Source organism: Triturus cristatus, chromosome 10 (genome assembly GCF_964204655.1).
Source record: "Triturus cristatus chromosome 10, aTriCri1.1, whole genome shotgun sequence".
In the NCBI taxonomy this organism is placed as follows: domain Eukaryota; kingdom Metazoa; phylum Chordata; class Amphibia; order Caudata; family Salamandridae; genus Triturus; species Triturus cristatus.
This window is the reverse complement of record NC_140593.1, coordinates 1056543264-1056566624: the sequence shown is the minus strand read 5'-3', so window position 1 is coordinate 1056566624 and position 23361 is coordinate 1056543264. Positions and strand designations below refer to the sequence as shown.

The 23361-nt window shown below is 42.9% G+C and overlaps 1 protein-coding gene across 3 annotated transcripts in view; it reads right to left on the bottom strand.

Annotated features, from left to right (window-relative positions):
* Window positions 1-23361, bottom strand: part of LOC146796555 (cytochrome P450 3A24-like) — a 318208-nt gene that overhangs the window by 121098 nt on the left and 173749 nt on the right. For all 3 annotated transcript variants that reach the window (XM_085629191.1, XM_085629190.1, XM_085629189.1), the window contains exons 5-6: window positions 19030-19143; window positions 10176-10264 (exon numbers count right to left, since the gene is read on the bottom strand). In XM_085629191.1, the coding sequence (XP_085485317.1) occupies window positions 10176-10264; window positions 19030-19143 (203 nt within the window). The remainder of the gene's footprint in view (window positions 1-10175; window positions 10265-19029; window positions 19144-23361) is intronic.

Sequence of the window (23361 nt, the reverse complement as noted above, 5' to 3'; positions counted from 1 at the left end):
CTTAGTATTAGTACAGTGTTGGGAAGTGAGGTTTGCCTATTTAGAGGTGAGATGCCTCTAACATCCTCATGAAACTGTATACCTGCAGGTAGTAGGGTAAAGATGTGACACCACTTCATTGATTTTCAGAGGAAAGGAGTAGGCGAGAACATAGACTCCCTGAATCTGTGAGAAGTAATCGGTTTGAATTACCAAGACATGGTGATGGGTGATTGTATGGAGATAATGGCAAATATCAGATCCCCCTAGGAGTGCCGAGACTGCGTTTTCACCCAGACTGTCCAACGTGATATGAAACAGGATGCATAGGAAGTTTACTGTTAACAAGTCCAAACTGGCAGAGGGCTGTTAGTGACCCCACTCTAGTAAGAACCCGGAGAGGGTGGATTCTCCACGAAGAGTGGTGTTTACTGTGACCTGTGTTCGCATACCCACTATACCAAAGACCCTTTTCATGGCTAAGTCAGACCAGATTTAGAATGTGAAATGATGAGGTTTCTAGGGAGACCCTTTGACTGCTGAAAAACGGAGCTGTAGCTTTATGTGAATAGCTTTAATTATGTTAAAAAAACAAATGGAATAGTGCACAGCATCTCAAAGTGTGGGCCACTTTTTCACTGAGAGTTTAGAGACCTTTACATGAAAGGGGCAATTTTGCCCTTTCTAACACCAATATATGTAGGTGGTGTCAAGGTACACAAATAGAAATAAACTTAAGATAAACAATGGTATGCGAAGGAGGATTCATCCCCTTAGTTGAGCTGCTGCTGATAGGCAGCTACTTGGAGTCAGTATTACCACGGTGGCTCCCGAGCCATATACACCCTACAAATAGAAAAAAGGAGAAAAGAGAGAATAAAGGAGAAGAGAAAGGAGTAAAAAGAATGAAGAGAGAGAAAAATAAAAATAAACGAAGAGAGGGGAGAGGAGAAAACAGAATATATAAAAAACCCTCGATATACACCTCAACCTTTACCTGCCACCTCAGATTGCCATCTACCAATGGCCTCTTTTGCCTCTTTTACAGACAAGAAAAATTGTGTTTGGCCCCCACGCAGAACCTTCAAACGTGCAGGTTCCTGCAGAAACAGTTGTGCTCCAGTGGCATTTCAAGGTTCGATTATTTGTCGCAGTTGACAACGTCTATCCATTGATACTTTACAGAGATCTGATCTCACAAAAAAAGTAACAGATTCAGCCTTCACAGGGGAGCTGGGCGAGCTTTCCCATATATAGCCTGCCATAACAGAAAGTTGCCAAAGAATATAAAAAATGGCCGCGGGTAACAAGATCCCTGCTTATGCGGCACCAGCAGAAGCTGTTACATTGCAGTAAGGGTGAAGAGAAGAAAATAGAGGAGAAAACCAAATGAATAGCTGGCAATACCATTTCACTAATTTGCCCATGGTCCGCAGTCAGTTGCAGCACTGGATCAGAGTAACTGCATGCCACATTCAACAGGGACAAGACTAGATGCTCCATAAAAGTCTTTCTGACTTCCCTTCTAGTGTGCAGTGCCCCCAGCCCAGGAGATTAGTGTTCCAGCGTCTAGTGAAATTTGGCTCTTGATCAGTAGGGTGACACAAGAATAAGCCAAGCCAGAGTGTGGGGACTGCTAATCCCCATTGCTAAAGACCGACTTGGTAACTCACCGTGTGCCTACTGGTGTTTTTAAAACATTTATTTAAAAGTGAGAGAATGTGTTTTCCCTCCTCCTAATTCATTTGGCTGAATTGGTCTAAATGTGACAGTTATGGAATGGTTAAATGTATCTATGAACTGCAACATTTTTAATGAAGTCTAAAAATGGTTTAATGAAATGAAATGAAATGAAATGAAAGAGGCATTTATAGAGCGCATGGCTACCCTAGGGCCTCCCAGCGCTGAGAACCAGACGGCGAGGGGCAGATTAAATTATACCTTAGGAAAAAAATGCGTCTTCAAAAGCCGTCGAAAGGGCAGGTGTTCCTCCTCCAAACGGATAGAGTCTGGGAGGGTGTTCCAAGTCTTAGAAGCGACATAGGAGAAACAACGACCTCCACATCTGGTCCTGACAATTCTCGGTACCATGGCAAGGCGCTTATTTTCAGAGCGAAGGTGCCTTTTAGGATGGTATGGAGAAACTATCTTTTGAAGGATTGGAGGACCATTCGCGGCCATGATCTTGTGAGTGACACAGAGTGCCTTGAATTTGATCCTTTCTAGAACAGGGAGCCAGTGCAATTGTCTAATAGCTTTTTTTGCTGAGTCTAGCCGCGAAACTTGCAAGAGAATTCTTGCCGCACAGTTCTGGACCTTCTGTAATATGCATATTGTAGACTGGGGGGCTCCTAAGTATAGGGCATTAGCGTAGTCCAGACGCGACAGTATTAGTGCCTGGAGGAGTAGTCTTCTTGCATGAAATGGGAGAAGAGGCAAGATCTTTCGTGCTGACTTCAAAATCCCGAAGCAGCACCCAGCTACCTTGCTAGCCTGTGTCTTCATGTCTAATCTTGCGTCAAGCCAGACTCCTAAGCTCTTGATGTGTTTTTTAGGAGTGGGCGGGTTTCCCATACAACTAGGCCATGCTAACGGCATGTCTGGAGGCAGGGGTTTTCCCAGCAGCATAAGGTCTGTCTTTGATCCATTGAGCTGGAGGAAGGACTCTTTCATCCACACGGATATCTCCTCCAGGCATCTGGAAAGATTACTTCCTGGATGTCCTGGGTTTTTAAGGGAGACAATCAACTGAGTATCGTCGGCATACATAACAATTTGTATGCCGAATGCCTCCACTATTTTAGCCAAGGGGCACATATAAATATTAAAAAGAGTGGGGCTAAGTGATGAGCCCTGAGACACTCCACTCTTCAAAGGCACATTCCTAGAAGTCACATTCTCCTCAAAGAGCTGGAATGTGCGGCCTTCCAGAAAGGAGGCTATCCATCTCAGTGCGGTACCGTTCATCCCCATCTCGTGACATCTTGTAATGAGAATTTGATGGTTGACGGTATCAAAAGCCGCACTGAGATTAATGAGAAAATGGCCCCCCTTGGTGTGCTTTATTGGAGCATTGGCTTGGCAGCACAACTGTATGCAAGAGGTATTATTACCAGGTCCTTAAAATATAGATGGCATAGGCGTTGGCTTCACTGAAAGGAGTGCATCATTGCACCTTCTAGTAAGTGCTTCCATTGAGGTGCCTGAATGACTATCTTACATCTGCAAACTGCATTCTTTATCTCCTTTATGGCCCTATGCAAATGAGGGGAAACGCCTTGTTTTTGGGTCCCACATCCTGTATTATGGACATGGGCGCAGAGGCCAGGAGACCATCAGGGGGTGCATTGACTGGCCATTAAGAGGTGGCATATAAAGCACCACCCAAAGGCAACCACTGTCTTGGCAGCATTGCAGACGCGTTCTATTTTCCGATGCCCTGAAGTGAGTCAAGCAGTAGCATTTTCAGACAGGTTATCAGGGACATATTGTTATTGCAAGCGGATGCACCTAGATGGTCATATGAACTCCTCTGTTCACTAAATAACACAATGCCTATTTATGGGAACAATTGAGCATAGATATGCTTGCAAATTCTCTAAACCCTCACGGTAAGCTAAGCAGTGTATGATCTTTAGTTTGTAAACTATGAGCCCTTTGTACCTGGCAATCCCAGTCCCAGTCCCCCAGGTCCAGGAAAGCCTTTTGTAAGAGCTGTACTATATAGGCTCTAGAATCTGCCCCCCTCATTCCCCTCTGGAACACCAAACAGTCTTAAATTGTGTCGGTGTTGGCGATTCTCCAAATCCTCGACTTTAAGCTGGATAGCTGTGATATGAACATCATGAGTCTGAAGCGACTCCGCCGTTTGTGAGATGGTCGCCTCATTGTCTGCTACCCACTGTTGTAGTTCCGCAACATCATTCAAAAGTGTCCCTACTTTTAGTGCCACCTCTTGCAATGCCTGCTGATTACCATGATTATCAGCTCTGACTTGAGCATAATGCTCCTGTGCTTCTTGTCTCTGATCCTTCAAGGCCTGAAAAATCAAAGTAAGTGTTGGCTCCTTGTGATCAAGGAGCTGCTCTGTTAGTTGCGCAGTATCTTCATGCTGTGATGTCTGTAGTACATCATATACCGAAGAGGGGCTAGTTGGTATTAGTGCTAGATGACTGGTCGAGAGATGAAACAGGTCCGGGTCCAGGCACTCTGTTGTCTGGCTCGGCTTCTGTTTCTATTTCTGCTTCTAACACTATATTACTAGGGCCGGCCTCTACTGGGCTGGTACCCGACAGTCGAGAAATTATTGGCTTGACCCCCCCCCTTTGCTTGAAACCAGCGTCGTAAGGAGGTATCAGTTGTATAATCTTATTTCGCGGAGAGGCGATGCGTTGCTGGTCAAGCTTATTTGGAGTTTTCTTATTACCCTTAGTATTTTTGGACCTAGTATTTTTCTTTTTCACAGGTAGTGATGGTGCCATCTCCACCCTCTTTTCCAATGATTGAGCAGGAGTTAGCGAGGGACTTTGCAGATCATGTCGACCCTCTCCGCCGCATGCCTCGCTATCACTCGACAACATCCGTGATGGGGATTGCAGATCAAATCCGAGTTCCACCTCAGAGCGTGGGTTAGTGGAAGCCAAGGTATACAGTGCTGTTAAAGTCTTATCCAAAAGATAATCACTTGCCCCTTCGCTTGCCCCTAGGATCTGCTCGGGGCCCAATATTTCGACAGTCCCTGAATCTTCATTACTACATGAATTGGCTATATCGTCCAAATTGCAAACAGATTCATTTTGTAGGCTGTTTTCGGCTGACTCATTCTGTGACATAGGTTTGGTAGACTCAGATCTGTACTCAGCTATTGACTCATGTGTAGCCGTTAAAGCGTCTAATTGCATACACAAATTCTCAGAGCCATCAGCCCTTTGCACCAGCCCAGAGCCAGACCCGCACCTGAGCCCCAATTCATTACACTCATTAACGAGAGCAGTCTCAGAGCAACATTGTTTCACGTGTATGGCTTCCATTAAAAAGTCTGCTATTTTGTTGCCACTGGTATGAGCAGAGGGAACACCACCCACGAGTAACTCTGCCGCTTTCCGTGATTGCAAAAGTGGAAGTAATGGCTTACTGACTCTTAGTGCGGCGTCATCTCTCTCCCTCGCCGATAGCAATGCCTCCGGTGCCACTTAATTTTCACTAAATCCTTCAGCTACTGTCCCCGTCGCCCTTGCGATCGCGCGTTATTCTGGCCGTTACCTTCGGAGGTGCCATTTCTGAGTCAACGCCTGTAACAGGGACCAGCCTCTGCCAATGAATCGCCCGCTTCCTCCCAAACACCAGGCGGGTGATCCGAGATGCGCAGAGAAGCCGCTGTATACCTCGAGGCGCCGCTGCCTGCATCCGTCTCAGCGATCTCCGCTGTCGGCTCTCCCGGTAAACCGCCGTTCTTCTCACACTTTTTTCTGATTCCTCAGTGACTTATTTTTCCCATAACTTCTGCCGTAACTGTAGGGTAGTGGGTGTAAATGCCTCGGGAGCCGCTTCATGTGCCTGCACTCCCTGGCGGCGTCAGTCCGCCATCTTGCTCCTCCCCAAAAAACCCAAAAAGAATCCTCTTTCTCGATACAGGGTGGGGGTTGCTAAGGGTTTGGGGTGGGGAGGGTGGTCTCTTGTTAAGCACGAAAATGTCAACACGAGGGTACATAAAGAATTCAGACACAAATTTACAAATGAAGATAATAAGGAGGGATCCTGCAGGAGAATAAGAGTATATACAGTATTGGGTAGTAAGTCATCGGAAATGAACAACTTTGGCAATGGATCAGATTAAATGTCTAGCTTGAAATGTTGCTGGACTCAATAGCAAACTTAAGAGGCAACTAGTGCACGAAGAGATAAGAATGTCTAATCCTCAGTTAGCTCTGTTAACAGAAACACATCTTTCTTATAAAGATAGGAATTTTTTGCAACAATTGGGCTATGAAATTATTGTATGTACGTCACAGACCTGTTCAATAAGGGGGGTTACAATATTAAAGCATAAACGTTTTGAATGTGTCACACATAAGATATTGGCTGATCAGGCGGGTAGACGGGCAAAAGCTCAGTTGTAAATCAAGGGGAAGAAATATGTTTTTCTGCTTTATATGGTTCTAATTTGGATGACTTTTCAGTATTGATTTATTGAATATGGAAATGTTGAATTGGGAAGGAGAAAGGGTGGTAATAGGGGATTTTAACTGCATTATGGACTACAATATTGATACTACTAGACGTGGGTCTACTTGTAGAATGCATAAAACTAGGACTGCAATTGTGGAATTAGGTCGTCTGCAGTTAATTAGGGATGTATGGAGATATTTGTACCCAGACATTCCAGGGTATACGTACTATTCTGCTCCACATCAATCGTATTCGAGAATTGATATGGCATGGGCTTCGGATCAAATAATAATATCGACATCAGATTTGGAAATATGCCCACGTGTTATGTCCAATCACAATCCTATAATATTATCATTACAGACGTTAGTACTAGACAAGATGTTTAGACCCTTCTCTTTCCCAAGATACTTGCTTTCGGATAGTGTATATATTACCACTACTCGGAAACAGCTAGAAATATTCTTTAAAGAAAATGTTGGCTCTGCCTCTCCATTGACAGTTTGGGATACTTGGAAAGCAGTTATTAGAGGCACAACTCAACAATATATATGGCAATAAAACAAAGCAAGGAGAACTACAGCTAAGGAGGCTATTCTAGCTGTGCGAAAGATCGAAGAACAACATGCAGAGTCAGTTTTGTTGGGCACTCAGAATCAAGAACAACTGCTTCTTTCTCTAATAGATCTTAGAGTAGCTACAAAAAAAGTATTTAGAAAAAGAATAGCGGTCAGGTTTGATAAATATCGCTTTACACAATACGAGTAGCGTGAGCAAATAGTTAGGATCTTAGCTCATAAGGTTGCAGATGATAGAGCTAAAATTCACATTAGAGGTATAAAAGCGGCAAATGGCATACTGCATACTCAGCCGCTAGAGATTTTAGAGCAATTTTCTATTTATTATCAAGCGCTATATACCTCAACTATAGTACCAAAAGAGGAAGACATTCAGCTATATGCGTGGGGCAGATGTCTATCTACTTTGAGTGAGGAGACTGCAACCTCAATGGAAAAAGATATCACAAGGGAAGAGATAGAAAAGGCATTATCAACGCTGACAACGGGCAAGGCGGCTGGGGAAGATTCTTTACCCCTCGAATTTTACAAAATATTTAAAGATCTACTGGTTGAACCATTTAGATCAGTTATACAACATATTGGCAGTAAGGGTAAGGCACCTGAATCTTGGACTATGACTCAGATAGTATTCTTTTTGAAAAAAAATAAACTTCCTGACGAATGTGGGTCATACAGACCAATTTCACTTATTAATGCTGATGCTAAAATCTTCTAAAAAATACTAGCTAACCGGCTTGCCCCTATCATGTCGGCAGTGGTCTCTCCTCATCAACACGGCTTTATTCAAGGCAGAGACACTACTCCCCATGTTAACACAGCAGTCTGTGCATTTGATATAGCAGGGAAGAAGTAAATTCCTATTGGCATGATACTCCCAGACGCTGAAAAAGCTTTCAATAGGGTTGAGTGGGATTTTTTATGGTTCCTACTTACAACAATCGGGGTTAAGGGACTATATAAACAATGGATTCAGGCTTTATATGATAAACCCCAATACCAAATTAATATATCTAGGCTTACAATCACCGCCCTTTTCAATTTTCCGGGGTACACGACAGGGTTGTCCTCTTTCACCCCTGCTGTTCGCCTTATACATTGAACCATTTATTTATGCTTTACAATCCAACCCTCAAATCTCGCCATTAATGTCTGGTGTAACTCCTCTCCAAGCAATCGCTTATGCAGACAACATTGCGGTTTTCACAACAGAGCCAGCCCGAGCGATCAAATTAATTGAGAAGGAGGCAGCTAGGTTTGGCTCTGTTTCTGGATACAAACTAAATGCAAGAAAAACTCAAATAATTCTTAACCATAAACCTAGTGCTTTAATCTATGGGGTTTGCTCAGTCGCTACCTAACTTGGGGTTAAACTCTCGTCAAGGATAGATAAGATATTTTCTTTGAACTATGAGTCTTTACTTAAAGATACAGCTATATCACTGAAGAGATGGCATGAACTACCCATTGGTATTATTGGACGTTCTAACATTATCAAAATGAAGATACGACCAACATTTCTGTATCATTTCGAGCTACTCCCCTGCGGGTTCCTAATATTATTTTTTTTAATATTAGAGGGGGTTTTAAGCAGTTTCATTTGGGGTTACAAAAAAGCACGGAGAGCTATCGATCTGCTAAAGCTCCCATATAATCAGGGCAGGGTTGATTTCCCCGATTTCAAAATGTATTTTTGGTCTGCCTTTGCTGGTCGTTTCCATAGTCTTTTAAATCCCTTATACACTACCTTTTATCATCAATTTATGTTGGCTGAGGACAGTGGCATGTATTTATATAGAATTATTTACCCAAATTACTTCAAAAGAGTTAAGTTCAAGACTTAACGAGATACTACGTATATATGGTGTGCAATCTGTTCTAGGTGTAATCTCCCATCTTATAATGATAGACTCCCCTTATGGGGTAACCCGATATTCCCAGAGGTGTTCCAAGATGTAGTTGGTAAACGCTGGATTATCTCCCTTGGGGATCTCTATGATCGTAGTGGCCTCGCATCTTTTGAGAATCTACAGCTACAGTTTAAGTTACCTGACTACATGTTTTTTAAATATCTCCAAATTAGGGACTGTCTGTCGAAACATCCAAACCTGATAAAAAATATCTAATTCAGAGGTCTGGGACTGTTTGCATAAGGAGGAGAAGACAAAATCTATCATAAGTCATATGTATAAATGTCTTACTGATAATAGACAAGGCGATGGGGTAAGGCTGGCGGAACGATGGAGCAAGACTTTGGGAATAGGTGTTATGGCAGGTGCTATCGAACAAGCTTTAAGCGTTATAGGGGATTCAGTTCTTTCCATCAACTTGCGATTACAACGATTTCGTATGCTTTGCCTGTTGTATTACACACCGGAGAAAATAGCCAAATGGGCCTTACCTGGTTCAGTTAACGTTAGGACAAAATGTTCTAGATGTGATCTGTATGCAGCTAATATAATTCATATGTTTGTAACATGTCCCAAACTGGGCTTATTTTGGCAGCAGGTGGGTCAAATATGTTTTCAGAGACTAGGGATATGTCCAACTTTCTCGGCTAGGGAAATAATGATGGGCCCAGAGAATATGAGCTTTAGACTTGTTCGCTTATGCTTGATTTTACTTGTTGCTGCCAGACTGGTAATCGCCCGGGTATAGATTAGCCCGTGTCCTCCCTCCATAACTGATTGGTGGATGTTAGTTTGGGAAAGGTATGAAATGGAATATGCACTGGCAATTGATAGGGGTGTTCATTCTATGACAAAACTAAAAGCTATATGGGGATTCCTATTTTAGCGATTGATATTAATGATAGCAACGAGGCCAGAAATTGATGTTTGCTTTATGTATTTTTGTAATTCTGTATTATTTAAGACAGTGACTCTCTAATCTCCAATACTGTTACTGTGAAATATTCTTTTCCTTACGGATATTGTCTTTATGTGTTTTGTATGTATACACATTTGTTTCTGACCTCCTGTTGACAAATAAAAATATTTTTAAAAAAGCAAAAAAAACAGTGGTATGCATAACAAAGATTGTCCCTGGTGTATTTAAAAAAAATGCTTTCTCCCTTCCCTAGAGGAACATCATAATCCAAGGTTGCGAGTAGGGGGTTACGTTTGCACCCCTGCGTCAAAAAGAAAGGTGCTCAAACACTTGTGTGAATCAAGCCTCAGAGAACATTGAACAAATCACATCAATTCCCACTTTACACAAACTTAACTCTCAATACGCTTACAAAGCTCAATATGTCTCCCAGTCTTAGATCCCAATATTTCCCTCACACTTTCAATTCTCGCAGGATCATAAGAGTTAGTCCCTCTATTGTACACATTTTCATTCACAACACTGTTACAAATTACACCTTTCCTCTGACAACTCAAAACATATTGCAGCACCCCTGCAGCCCAACCACGATTTACCAACATGCTTTCATTTCCTACTTACAGTTTCATATCTAATGGTTCATCTTGTTCTCCCTTTTTCTGAACATTTTTTACCAAGGTTTGTCCCAAATTCATTATAATTGGAAACATCTGAAAATCAAGAAATACAAATTATGCTGGATCGACATGTTCGAAATATCAGCAGTTTCTGACAAACATCCCCAGACTTTCCTTTCAGTAACAGACCATCCATCTTGGGCAACCACATATCAGGGCTGGACTAGCAACAGCTGATATGGATACCCAGGGGCAATGGCAGAGTGCATTAAAGTAAAATGCGTATTTATTAGGGCCAAGGTTTACTAATATTTTACCCAAGACAGCACAGCAACCAAAGCTACTGCGTTGCTTTGAGTTGTATAAAGGTAGAAAGAATTTGCTATTTCTGCTGTGATATGACACATTTTTATTTCTACCAGCACTGGAGTAATTTTGGTTGCCAAGTGCCAACACACACATCCTTGTGCTACAGTACAAGGGTGAGTGTGTTCTCTATGGTATAGGTTTTGTACCGAAAGGGCATCCTTTCAGTACAAAAATATCTTTTAAGGCTACTCCTGCCTTGTATGTGTACTGTACAATGCTGCACACAAGTACATTTCAAACACATCTCCTTGTCTACCTCGGGGAGATGAACGGTTTTAGCTCAAATTCCTATCTATGAATGTTAGTAAATCGGGAATTGCGTCAAATGCATATGTGGTTGAATGGGAACACCATGTAGCACCGATTGAATGCCCCCTGGCATAAAGAAGCACATAACTCAACATTGTGTTACTTTGGTGAACTGTCCGATGCAAATACTGGTTGGTGTTGGATAGTAAGTCCCACTCAAACCCTTTGCTCCAGGTTGTGTCCCTGTACTGACATCATTTCAGTGCAAAGCGTTAGTAAATCTGGGACTAGATCTTTAGGAGGGTATGTGGAGGTAGTCTTGTGGGCAATGCTGGAGAATTTGAGCTAACCATTTATACTGTCCTGGGTACTAAGAAGAATTTGAAGGCTTAAAGTAATGCAATCTCTGAACAATAATTCTCAAAGCAAATGTGGGTGAACTTGTTAGTATTTGAAAAGCAGCTTCTGAAAATCAACCTGAACATAAGTTTTGGAGTTGGTATTTGAGATTTTGGTGCATGCAGGGAATGAAATGTAAACGAAAGTATGGAGGCCTGCTATCCCTTGCAGGCACACAACCTGCATTTGCAGGCAATCTAATGAGAAGTGGGGTCACAGAAGGGCTCCTACCTAATTATTATTCATTAGGTAGGCAAGATTTTCCAAATGTATATTTTGTGATACGACTGATTAGAACATCAATCACATCGCAAACTGACGCCAAGATCACAGCCCAGTCGTAGTACAGTATGCACATGTTGCTTTGTGACATGTGTTTTGTATATCAGGACCATAAAAACGAAGGCCCAGATTTACTATGGTTTTGTGTCTGAGTCACTTCACTTTCGTGGCACAACCCCGATGCAAAATGTTTAGCATTTACTTAGCAATGCAAGGCACTTTGCATGGTGGAGTGAATGCAAACTAACCTAAGCAGCCTTGTGGTACTTTGTGTTGGGTAGGCGTTACATGGGTGGTGCATGGGCATTCCCATACATCCACCTATGTATTCTGAAACAAACCCAGATTTACAAAGACTTGTAAACCTGGGTTTGTGCCAAAATGGTGCTCCTACCAGACAGAGGTGTAGGGAGTAATATGTTTATTTCTCCTCATCACTTCCTCTTCACATGTGTGCTACATTCTGAAGCACAGGTAGAAAGAGGAATATGCCTCTAAAGATTGTTTCTGTGCAGGAAGGTATCCCTTCCTACAAGGAAATAATCCTGCCCATAACGTCGGCACCCATGTACCAAGGCTCAAGTGAACCTGCGTTGGCACTGGGCATCACAGAGGGCAGCAGTGGAAGAAGAGAGCAGAAAAGCACCATATATTTGTAAATATAGAGCATATCTGCTCTCTCCTTTTCAAGCAACACAGCAAGGGCCCTTGCTGCACTGCGTTGCGTGAAATAATATTAATAAATATGCCCCTAAATCAAGATTCATATCGATGGAAAGTCTGTGAACCACTGCTGGTCTAACAATCTTTGTTTCAGATCATGCTGTGGGTGCAAGCCATTGAATCCTACATCCTGCAAGTTCCACTTGACCAATCTAGCTTCTAGAAAAACAGATGTCTGCATCTGTATAAAATAGGACATGCTTACTTCTTTCTTTTTTTTTCTTTAGAAACTAAAGCATTTCAACTCAGCAACATTTCATGGTCTTTCACAAAAAATCATTAGCTTTGTGTGCTAAATTGTGCTCCAAGACACAAGAAATGATTCTTTGTTCTAACAATGTCCCTACTCACATCATGGGTGCTGACTGAGGCAAAAACAATGTTAGAAGTCCTTCCTGTGTGCTAATACTCAACTGGAAGTCCTCCATTTGTCCTAGCTGAGTAACTTTCAATCTATATGTCATCTGTGTCCTCTTGCATTAACCCTGCGGGCTAGGATCTTCTAATGATGATGACCTGAATCTCTCACCACTCTTAAAACCACAGATCTCTACTTCCTACTGTTACACATGTTCCACCCAAAACCATTTACCACTAAACCAGTTTCAAATATTACACACAATCGATAACAATGATACTCGATGCATTTATGAGCAGTGCAAGGAGCCTGCAAAGTGGAGGAGGGCTTTAGACTTCTTTGTTTGTAATCAGTTCATGAGCAACACTTCACATGCTAAATTTCCTGAGTGACTCAGATGGGATTCAGATTTGAGTCTTGGATGCATGAGAAAACTCACATATACACTGGCAGGCTCACTCACTAATAGCTACATCTTCTGAACAGGAATGATCAATGGTTGAGAAAGATGGCAGTACCAGTAACACATTGCATAAGTTTACTTGGACAGTTTCTCTTATGAATGACGTGGCTGCTCACAGCATCCCTGATGCCATTTTCGGCCACCTCCGGAAGGCTATGTCAGAGTGTTAACAGAACAACGGCAGTTGCATGAAAACTTCCACATATAGTGAGCACTGGGGAATGACTACATGGGGCATCAACAGGAAGACTTTGAGATGCCCCCTGAATGTTAAATTACAGTTTTGTTTGTCTTATTGATTGGTGGGATATTTTTTTCTGCATGAGTTTTATACACAGATGCATGCACACTTGCACAATCAATCAATCAGTAGATTTGTGAAGCGCTTCTTGTCACCCGTGAGGGAATCCAGGTGCTGGCAGGGTCCAGATGACTAGCCAAATAGCCAGGTCTTCAGGGACCCTCAGAACTCTCGAAGAGATGGTGAGGTCCATAGATGAAAGCTTGTTCCCAATGTTTGCTGCTAGGTAGGAGGAGTGACCTATGCATCTGCTATGTTGCATACGGGGTGTGAGGGTAAGAAAAAGGGCCATGGAATGGAGGTGTTTGGTGGGCTGATGGAAGTTATGGAGGTGGTTCAAGTAGGAAGGTCTGCAGTTGTGTATGGCCTTTAATATATGGGTCAGGAGCTTGAACTGGCATCTATTCTGTACAAGGAGCCAGTGGAGTTCCCTGATGTAGGGGGTGATGTGGCTTCATCTTAGGAGGTCCAGGACCAGTCTGGCTGCAGCATTCTGCATGGTCTGTAGTCGTTGGAGAGGTGAGCTGTGATCCCTGCGTAGAGAGCGTTGCCATACTCCAGTCGACTGAAGATTAGGGCCTAAGTGATGGGTTGTCTTGAGCTTTGAGGTAGCCATTTGAATATCTTATGTAGCATGCAGAGGATGAAAAAGCAGGAGGAGGAGACAGAGTTGATCGAAGTCGTCATGGTTTACTTGTTGTCCGAAATGATGCCTAGGCTCCTAGAGTGGTCAGTGGGGGTAGGAGTAGGTCAGAGTTGTGATGGCCACCAGGATGCGTCCCATGGGGAGATTTTGTTTCCGAAAATCAGTACTTCTGTCTTGTACATGTTGAGCTTCAGGGAGTTGTCCTTCATCCGGTTGGCAACATCTGTCGTGCAGTTGTGGATGTTGATCTCGGTGTTGGTGGTGTCTTCAGACAAGGAGAGGATGAGTGGTGTGTCATCAACCTAGGATATGATGTTGAGTCCGTGGGTTTTGACGATGCTGAGCATGGATATCATATAAGTGTTGAAGAGGGTAGGGCTGAGCGAGGATCCATGGGGTACTCCACAGATGATTTTCTTGGGTTCAGAGGTGAAGGGGAAAGGCTGACATTTTGCATTCTTCCTGTATGGAAAGAGGCTATCCATCTGAGAGCAGCTCCTTGGATGCCTATGTTGTTCAGCCCTGTGATGAGCGTGTGGTGGGAAACTGAATAGAATGGTAAAACTACCATTTTATGTTTCCGCTTCTTGCACTGCGAGAAAGCAGAAGTGCCTGGTTGGGGGCGGGCGGGTAGTCGGTCTTGCTCGAGGACAGGGGGGTAGTGGCTTGCCCAATGTTATGGGCCCTGAAAGCAGTCATGTGCACTCTCCATTTTCTCATTTTGAGATGGCAGCATGACGAATGACGACACCACAGGATTTATGTTTCTTACTTTCATTTTACTTAATTTTCACATGTACGGCAAGCGCGTAACCCGTAGAATGCATGGCGCGATCTCTAGAGACTTTGCCAGCTCTACGCACTTCTGCCTCCCAGTGTTGGATTTGTGCGAGGACATTTAGAGAAGCACCTTTTTGCAGTGCAGCTCTGTGAGACTAGAGTCATTGTGTAAGTGTCCTTTACCACCTCTACGTACGTAGATTAATAACGGCTGTTCAGGGCCCGTGTGAGCAGGCCACATTGCCAGTTCTGTGGCCCACTGCCTGCAGTGGGTTTGGGGGCTCTAGACCTGGGGCATGTATTTGCCAGAGGGTTGGTGATGAGGGGAGCCCGTATTTCCCTGTGGTCTCTCTTGCAAGGGTGGCCCACATGGCCTGTACTGAACTTAGCCTCACAAACGCCTGTGTCCGGAAGCAGACATCAGACCCTCGCCTTCAACGCCCACCTTCTTATGAAAAACGCGATGTTTAAAGCGGTCTACGATCGTGTGGCCCTGACAGAGTGATTGGGGCACAGGTTCAGATTCTCGTTAAGTGCCTCAGCTCTTTGGTGCTTCGGCGGGGCCTGGTCTGGCACTGCATCAGCAGAGAAGTACGACAGGTCCAGATGGGGGGCATCAACAGAGCTGTTCCAGCCACAAGGGGTGCATTCATAGAAAACAGTACAGCTCAAAATGGGGTTCAGCCCAGATGTGTCTGGTCCGGTGTTCGACTGGCAGAGGGTGCTGCAGGTCTAGGCTAAGGTGGACTGGCACAGCTGTGCCTGGGTAAAGTGTCGGATTACTACGGGGTGCTAGAAGCCAGGGTTGGGGTGCATTCCCAGCAGCGTCTGACTCTCAGTGCTGCAGTAGTGGGGGTAGAGGTATAGGTGCATTCGAATATTTTAGCAGAGAGTTGCTGCAGGCCGTGGCCGAAGTGCATAGTCAGGGGAAGTCATGATTTTGGTAAATGCACATCTGGAATAGCTAATGGGAGGCAGATAACTTGACAGTATAGGAATACAGTCGACCTGTGGTACAATAAAATACTTTAGATGGTAAACGTGTCCACAGACCCCTGAGCCCCAGCTGGCAGGAGCGGAATCCTTGAAGCCAGGCCTCCTAAATCTGAACACACCATGGTGCAGAATATGTACACATGGACCTATCTCACCAGCGCCTGTGCACACCATTTGTAATCTTTGCTCCGCTCTGTGCGGTGTACCTACGAGGCTAATATCTGAGATCTGTAGAGATGACGCCACCTCAAGGCTTCCTCTGGTGAGAGTCAGACCTTGTACGGCCTAATGGGTGCATGTTGGACTAATGCCTAAAGACACGGGGGTGCAGGGCACCAGTGCCTGTACAAACTAACCTAGCTGAATTCTACTTAATTTTTCAAGGACTTTGGCGTGTCTTCTCTTAGCTTTACTGGAGGCGATAAAATTCTACATGAATGCAAAAAGTATCAGTATAAAATTAGGGTTTACTCTCCCCTCACACACCTGATTTTTCACAACCCTTTTCTCACTTCAATATTTAATACGTTGTTGCCTCAGAATGCGAAAATAACCATGAGGCAAAAAGGTCAAAATCTATGGCTAGGCCGTCACATATGTTTTCACCAGGGAAAATCTGTGACACACAAAAATTACTTAAGTCATCAAAGTCATAGGAAATAAACATTTCCTCTTAACCCCTGGAGGTGCGTCAGAAAAGGCAATTGCACAGGAACAGGGATTTGCCCAGCTTCGTGACCCAAATTCAACCTGGCTAGCAACCCCCTTCTAAGTACTCAAGTCACCCTCCTGAATTGTGGCCCTGTGCATTGTAAAGCCACATTTGTGATTTACAAAACCTGGTTTCACAATCGTGAACAAATTTACGTGTGTGTACTGCTTTGAGTTTTACATTGCTTACAGGGGTAACAAGTGTGCGTTTCAGGGTGGAAGACAACAGTTGTCCTCACTCGTCATAGGGCACTCATCCCAAACTTTTACGCCTCACCACTTTCAAATGTCACCAGCCACCACTGCTTGTTCTAATACTTTGGTTGGGAATGGCAGCAGGGAGATCGGTCAGGAGTTGTTGAGTTTGCTGGGACCTGCCAATGGTTTCTTTAGTAGGGTGTTCCCTTCATGCATGTTTCCAGTCCTCTGGGAAAGTGGCAGTGACAGTTAGGTGTTGAAAAAGGTGGTGAGTCTGTGGCTGATTCTGGCTTTACCTAGGTTGAAGATGTGGTGAGGTTGGGCCCTCTGAGTGGATTGAGTTCATGATGGAGGAGATGTCCTTTGGGGCAAGCTGGCTCCATTCGGTTAGTCAGATGCCTATGGTGGTAGTGAGGTCATTGTGATGCTTGAAGAAGTCAGTGGCCTTGGGCTGGAATTTGAAGTTTTTGTAGATGTTGGCGATATTGTTGTGGAACAAGTTTGGAAGATTGTTGCAGTGTTCCTGTGAGGGGGTAATGTTGTTTGTTGCAACTGTGGAGTTGGAGAATTCATTGACGATGTTGAAGAGTAATTTACTGTTATTGGTGCTTGATTCAACATGTGAGGCTGAGGCCTTTTTCTTTGATGTTCTCAACTGTCTGTGGTAGAGGTTGAGGACTGTCTTGAAGGAGGTCTTTTCTGTAGTGTCCTTGCTAGTTTGCAATCTCCTTTCCAGTTGTTTACATTGTCATTTAGTAGTTCTGAGGTCTTCAGCGTACCATCAGCAACAGCAGACAGAACATAAACCAAGCAGGCTTCGTGGACCTTCTATAAGTGTTGTTGCCAGTGGGAGTGATGCTGTAGATGCAGCTGGCGAGCCAACTGGCAAAGTTTCTGATGTTCTGTTCTAGGTTGTTGGAGGGGATGGGGTGAGTGGTATTGAGAGTAGTGCTCCATGTATCGTTTGAGACTTTGTTTCAGCTGCGGTGGGGGGCATTGGACAGACTGGGGGTAGTGGTCCGTGAGCTGGTGATGTTGAAGTGGAGGATGGCGTGGTCGGTCCAGGCAGGTTCCCTGGTGTGGCTATACCTGATGAGGTCGAAGAGGTAAAGATGCAGTTTAGAGTGTGGCATGGATGATTTGGGTGAGTACCATGTTTTTCAAGCTGGGAGGAGGTTGGTAGTGTTGATGTCATTGTGGTTGTCAAGATGAAAGATGAGGCCGCCTAGGAAATGTAGTTGTTGCAGTCTCTGGCGATGGGGACAATGAAGTCAGCTATGAAGTTGCAGAAGGCTGGATGTGGTTCTGTAGAACGGTAGGAGAGGGTGCCCCTGATGATGGTTTTGCTGTCTGTTTGGAGTCGGAAGTTGAGGTTTTCCATGGCTGGGGTGATGTTGTTATTTGTGGTGGTGCACTGGATGGATTCCTTGTGTATGATGATGATCTCTCCACCAGGCTTGTTGATGTGGTCATGGTGGTTGTTCTTGTATCCTTTGGGTATTGAGGTAGCAATGCACACACAGACACACACTCGATGAGATGCATGAAACCAGAGGCAGCAACAGATGAGCGATCATAAAATTAGTTGTAGCACTTCGTTTTCCGGTCTTTTTAATACAAATCTTGAACCCACAGGACACAGAGATGGATTTTCAAGTTTCTTTCATGGACCACGCCACTTCAGACAGACCACTCTGAAACTAAAACCCATGACCCTCCCTGCAGAAAACTACAACAAAAAATAGACAACCGACCTGGGATACCACATTCTCAGTGTCCAGTCAAGTGGGGAACTGTTTCATGTAGTATAGCCATTACAATCAGTCATAGTTGCCTTTCATGTGCTTAGTAAATGAGAGATACTGCTCTGAATGTAAAGAGAGTTTCCTTTCCTTACTGTTGGGAGGTGGGAGAACAACAGTGCCAGGGACTTCACCATTTATCCATGTATTAACCTTACATATAAGGAAAGCATATGATACCCAAATTACATGAGTGTTATGGCATTTACCAGCCTGCCTCTAGCCCCTCAGCTGCACAGCTTACCCCTGGTTTGACGCCGGTGACTGGTGGGTACAGGGTCCACAAAGGTTCAAGAAGGGCCTAATGAATAATTTCAAATTATGCGAATACTTTTTCTAATCCTCAAAGTGCGTCCATATACAATTATTCTTACTATATGGAATGTTAAGTTATAGAGAAAGAATGTAGTGTTTACATCACACACAGGGAGAAGAGTGCAACAAACATATGCATAGGCTTAGTTTCTTTACAACACTTTGCCATCTCAGTTAATATTTTCAGAAGGCAGATCCTTATTAAAATAACCACATTTTCAGCAGGAAATCATATTTGGGATTTCTAAACTTTTTAAACTTTTTACCTCTTTAAGTTTTCCACTGGTGAAAGTTGGGGATAGCACTGTACGAATCCTCTTCCATTGATCATCTTTAGCAATAGTCACTCCGTCTTCCAAGGGTCCATTCAAGCCAATGTTCTAAAAAATAAATATAATATAATGAATAATTTCTTTTTTTTTTTAAATGAGTAAAAAGAGTTTCATTAGCCACATTATTTCTACAGGCATGCAAGTAACTATTGTCTATTATCACAGGAGTTATTAAGTGGCAAAAAGTGGTATTCTGACAGAATATCACATACCAATATCGCACTACAAAACTTTTGTAGACAAATGTCGATTGTTGCAGTATTTTGAAGGTAAATAAATGTAGAAAGCGGTGGATTCACTCTACTTAATCCCACATATATGTAATCAGGAACACTCTGAACACTCCTGTCCTTCTCTGAGCTATGCTTTTGCTTGGGCCCTCTGACCTGAATCGTCGGCACGCAACGTGCTACACCTCACAGCTACACAGCAAGACGCCATTGTGAGCTCTACTGTTGTGTTCTGTGTATTTGTGAAGTGCACTATCAACCCCAGGAGGCCATCCTAATCCCAGTCTGAACTGAGCCCCAGCTTTGAGTTAGTTCACTGACAGCATCGGATACATTGGCTTCGTTTGTGGGAGTCTTTGGGCTGCTGGGTTAGCGATCAGCCTCGAGGCTCTGCACTCCTGTTATCGAGCAGTTACTCAGCACTCCTACTCTAAGTGGTCCATGGGTGCGGGGTAGATTGCTACTTGAGTTGTTTCCTCGGAGCTGACCTCTGTCCCACAGTCAAGACACACTGGCCATGAGGGCACCTGGTCTGCTGAGCTGAACCTGGGCCACAGAAAGCAGTGGGTTCATGGTGCCTTGGGTGCTGTTGAAACCCATACACCACATACAAATTTGATTGCTCATTTCTGCCCACTTCCCGGACCTCAGATTTCACCAGGTGATTGGAGAAGGTGGAAGCACAGCGAAAGAAAGAGGAGAGAGAAATTTGCTCAGCTTCTGAGGGCCTGACTGATTGACTGGTTTCAAGAGGTCTCACATCATAACCATTGCTTATACCATGCTAATGTCCAGTTATCAAATACCATATTTTTGCCCAAGGAGATTTAGTTTCCAGAAACACAGAGGTCACAATTCAACATTTTCACATAGATTGCAGCTATCAAATAAGTATTATTAACATTTTCTTAACGGTGCGAGATGGACAAAATTAAATAAGCCACTCACCCTGAAAAAAATTCCACTTCCATTAAAATCAAAGGGGACATCATGGACCTACCAAACCATAGTAGAGGTGGTGGTAATCGGCCACCAAAGAAAACATAGTCACTATCCATTAAACACTATTTTAACAGACTAAAAAGAAGTACAGTAGAGAAACTTTCAACTGTGACATCTTCTATAATACTAACCATTCTAATTGGTAACATGCCTCTATCAGGGACAAAACCTAACATCATTGAAACGATTACACAAATTCAGTATAGTAAGCAGGACTGGGACAATATACCCATAATATAATTGTCGTTAACTGTAGATGCTATGTTATCAGACGAGGTAAACTATTTGCTGCAGGGTGAAAAATATGTTGCAGGGCTCTCCTCCAACAATCCTAAATCATTGCATGCAACATAATAACATCTGTTAATTCCATACTTTGTGCTGCAACGAACCCACTAACAAGGCAGTCATACAAACTGGAGCTTCAGGTGGAGCAGTTACAGTCTTTGTCTGCCTGAATTGGTGATTTAGACAACAAATCACTAACTTAGGAATCAATTTATATAAACGAATTACTATGCACTCAAATTCTATACACGCATGCACCCTGATGGCAGACAACCTTTTCACATTAACAATCTTACTAAAAAGGGGTTGATAATTTAAAGAAAATAAGTTGTCCGAATATAGACAGACCCACCAATGAGGTGCAAAGGTGTCTGTTCAAAGTAACCACTGACCTCAATGCCATGGTTACCACTCAATATGCTTAAACTTCTAACTGAAATGAAGTAGCTTTAGCAACTATCATTAAAAAATGTGGATCACTCATTAGAACCACCTAGGCCAGACTACAGAGAATATTTAGGACAGTGTGAGTGATATATTATCAACTCCAGAGTCTCTAGATTCAGCATCAGGCTCTAAACAGCTGCAAGAAAGAAGGAGAAAAGGCAGAAAGAAATCAAAATATGCTCATCAGAATTTCAATAACCAAGCCATGTAATATTCCTATAACTAGAACAGAATCCATAATAAGCAAACTATTTCCAATATTCAATGTCTGACCAGATGAATGTTTGACAAGGCTTTCTCTTAATGAATATATAAACTCAAATCAAGAAATTTTAACTGGCCATACTGAATAGGCGCACTAATTGAGCCATTTACATTCTAACATGCAGATAGAGCCGCAGATAAAGCCACAATGCTGTTATCAGGATCAATGGATATCAGCAAACCTTTAACCTTGGAATGAAAGACTGAAAAGAAGGACTATAGCTACCGCAACCACCAAGTATGTCATTAGAATAAACATCCTGATATCCTAGCATACAAAAATACGTCAACCAGTACTAGTCTATCCGGTCACAATTGCCCATCTGAATTTGCTTTTGTCCACAAAATGCCTTTCAAGGCAGAGAGAATATTTTAAACAGGGGTAATATTATATGATAATTTCAACACATTCCGAGTTTAATACACATACGAACAGAGGACATTACTAGAATCCAATTTGTTACACCCCAGATGGCCCCTGGTGTGGAAGCCACAATAGTAATATTAAGAACTAAAAATATGGTACCACAAGTTCTTTGAGATTCATTTCTCTTTGTGAAATGGGGGATTATCATCCAAACCAGGGATTCGGAGAAATATCCTGTTGTCCTGATCACGTCTTCTCAGAACCCTAAACAGCATTTTGTTTCAAACAGGATCCTTATAGGCACAAATGATGCCTAGGACTCTATATCAACTTCCAATAATCTAATTCATACACACCTACTGGAAAACAATTCAAGTCATTGCATTATAACTGCATCACTTAGTATGGAAAAACTAGCAGTCTGGAGCTGGTTGTCTACTACCCTTGGTTCTAATTCTACTCATCCTTCCTAGTCCAATCTAATCTGAAATCATCAGGAAACAGCTGTGTAGGTCACAACTCATGCAATTCATGAAACATGACTGGTCTCAGACAAGTGCTTGCTTAGGATATTGCATTAACCTTCTTAACAACTTGGGGCATCATTTGCTTGCAGAAAATCTCAAGAACTACAGGAGTTCCAATTGGTGGTTTGCAAGAAATATGCTGTCTGATTCTCAAGTCTAACAACTTTGATAGATTATTTGGAGGTCTCTCTATATATGTGACAACAGCCATTAATTTAACTAGTTAGTTGATAGACTCGCAGTATCCCCTTTTCCAAGCAACATCTCTAGATCACTGCAGTTTATGTAGATCCTTATAAATAATGTTTATTTAAATCTGCAGAAGGCTGTCTGAAAAGGAAATTAGAAGCCTTCTGTGTATCACTCGAGGAAGTAATCTATAACCATTCAAATCTTGAGATCATTGTGACAGGTGATTTTAACCTTAGTGATCTGGATAAACTGATATGTGCTTCTTTGCTCAGGCCCTCAAATTACTCACATTGTCTTGAACAAAGGATTGCTAATATTGTATCATATAATATTTAATCTTTGCCAGGGCCGGCTTTAGGGTGGTGCGACCGGTGCCACCGCACCGGGTGCTGACTCTTCAAGGGGGCGCCGTCCTTGGAAGTATTTTATAGCTCTAAAAGCACCTGCTGTTGCATTGCTAGCCTCTGGCAATTCTCATACAGCAATAAAAATGTCAAGATAACTACGGTGATTCATGTTCTTCCTGGAGAGAGAAGGAGTTTTGTCTAGTGGAAGTTTTAACTCATTTTATGGTAGCACAGAGGGTTTATATCCCTGCTGCCAAGAATGTGTACCATGCAGATCAGAAAGTGCATATATTTGAAATCAGTCAGTGCTTTTGACAGAGAGATCCTTTTGTTACTGGCAGTGTAGATGTTAAAATCCTTACATGGAACAGTGAGCTAATAACTATCAAAGAGCTGCATGCAAACTGCAAGATATAGATTAGAGCATTATGATTTTTCCTCTGTCTTTCATTATTCTAATATTTCAAAAAGGGTTAATTTTGGTAAGAATAAAAAATCTCTATTATTAAATGTAACCCCAAACCATGGGGATACGTTTTCAATTATGAGTCTGTGCTTCTCCAGACCAAGCACTCTTAAACTAAAATGTCTACCAGTATGGA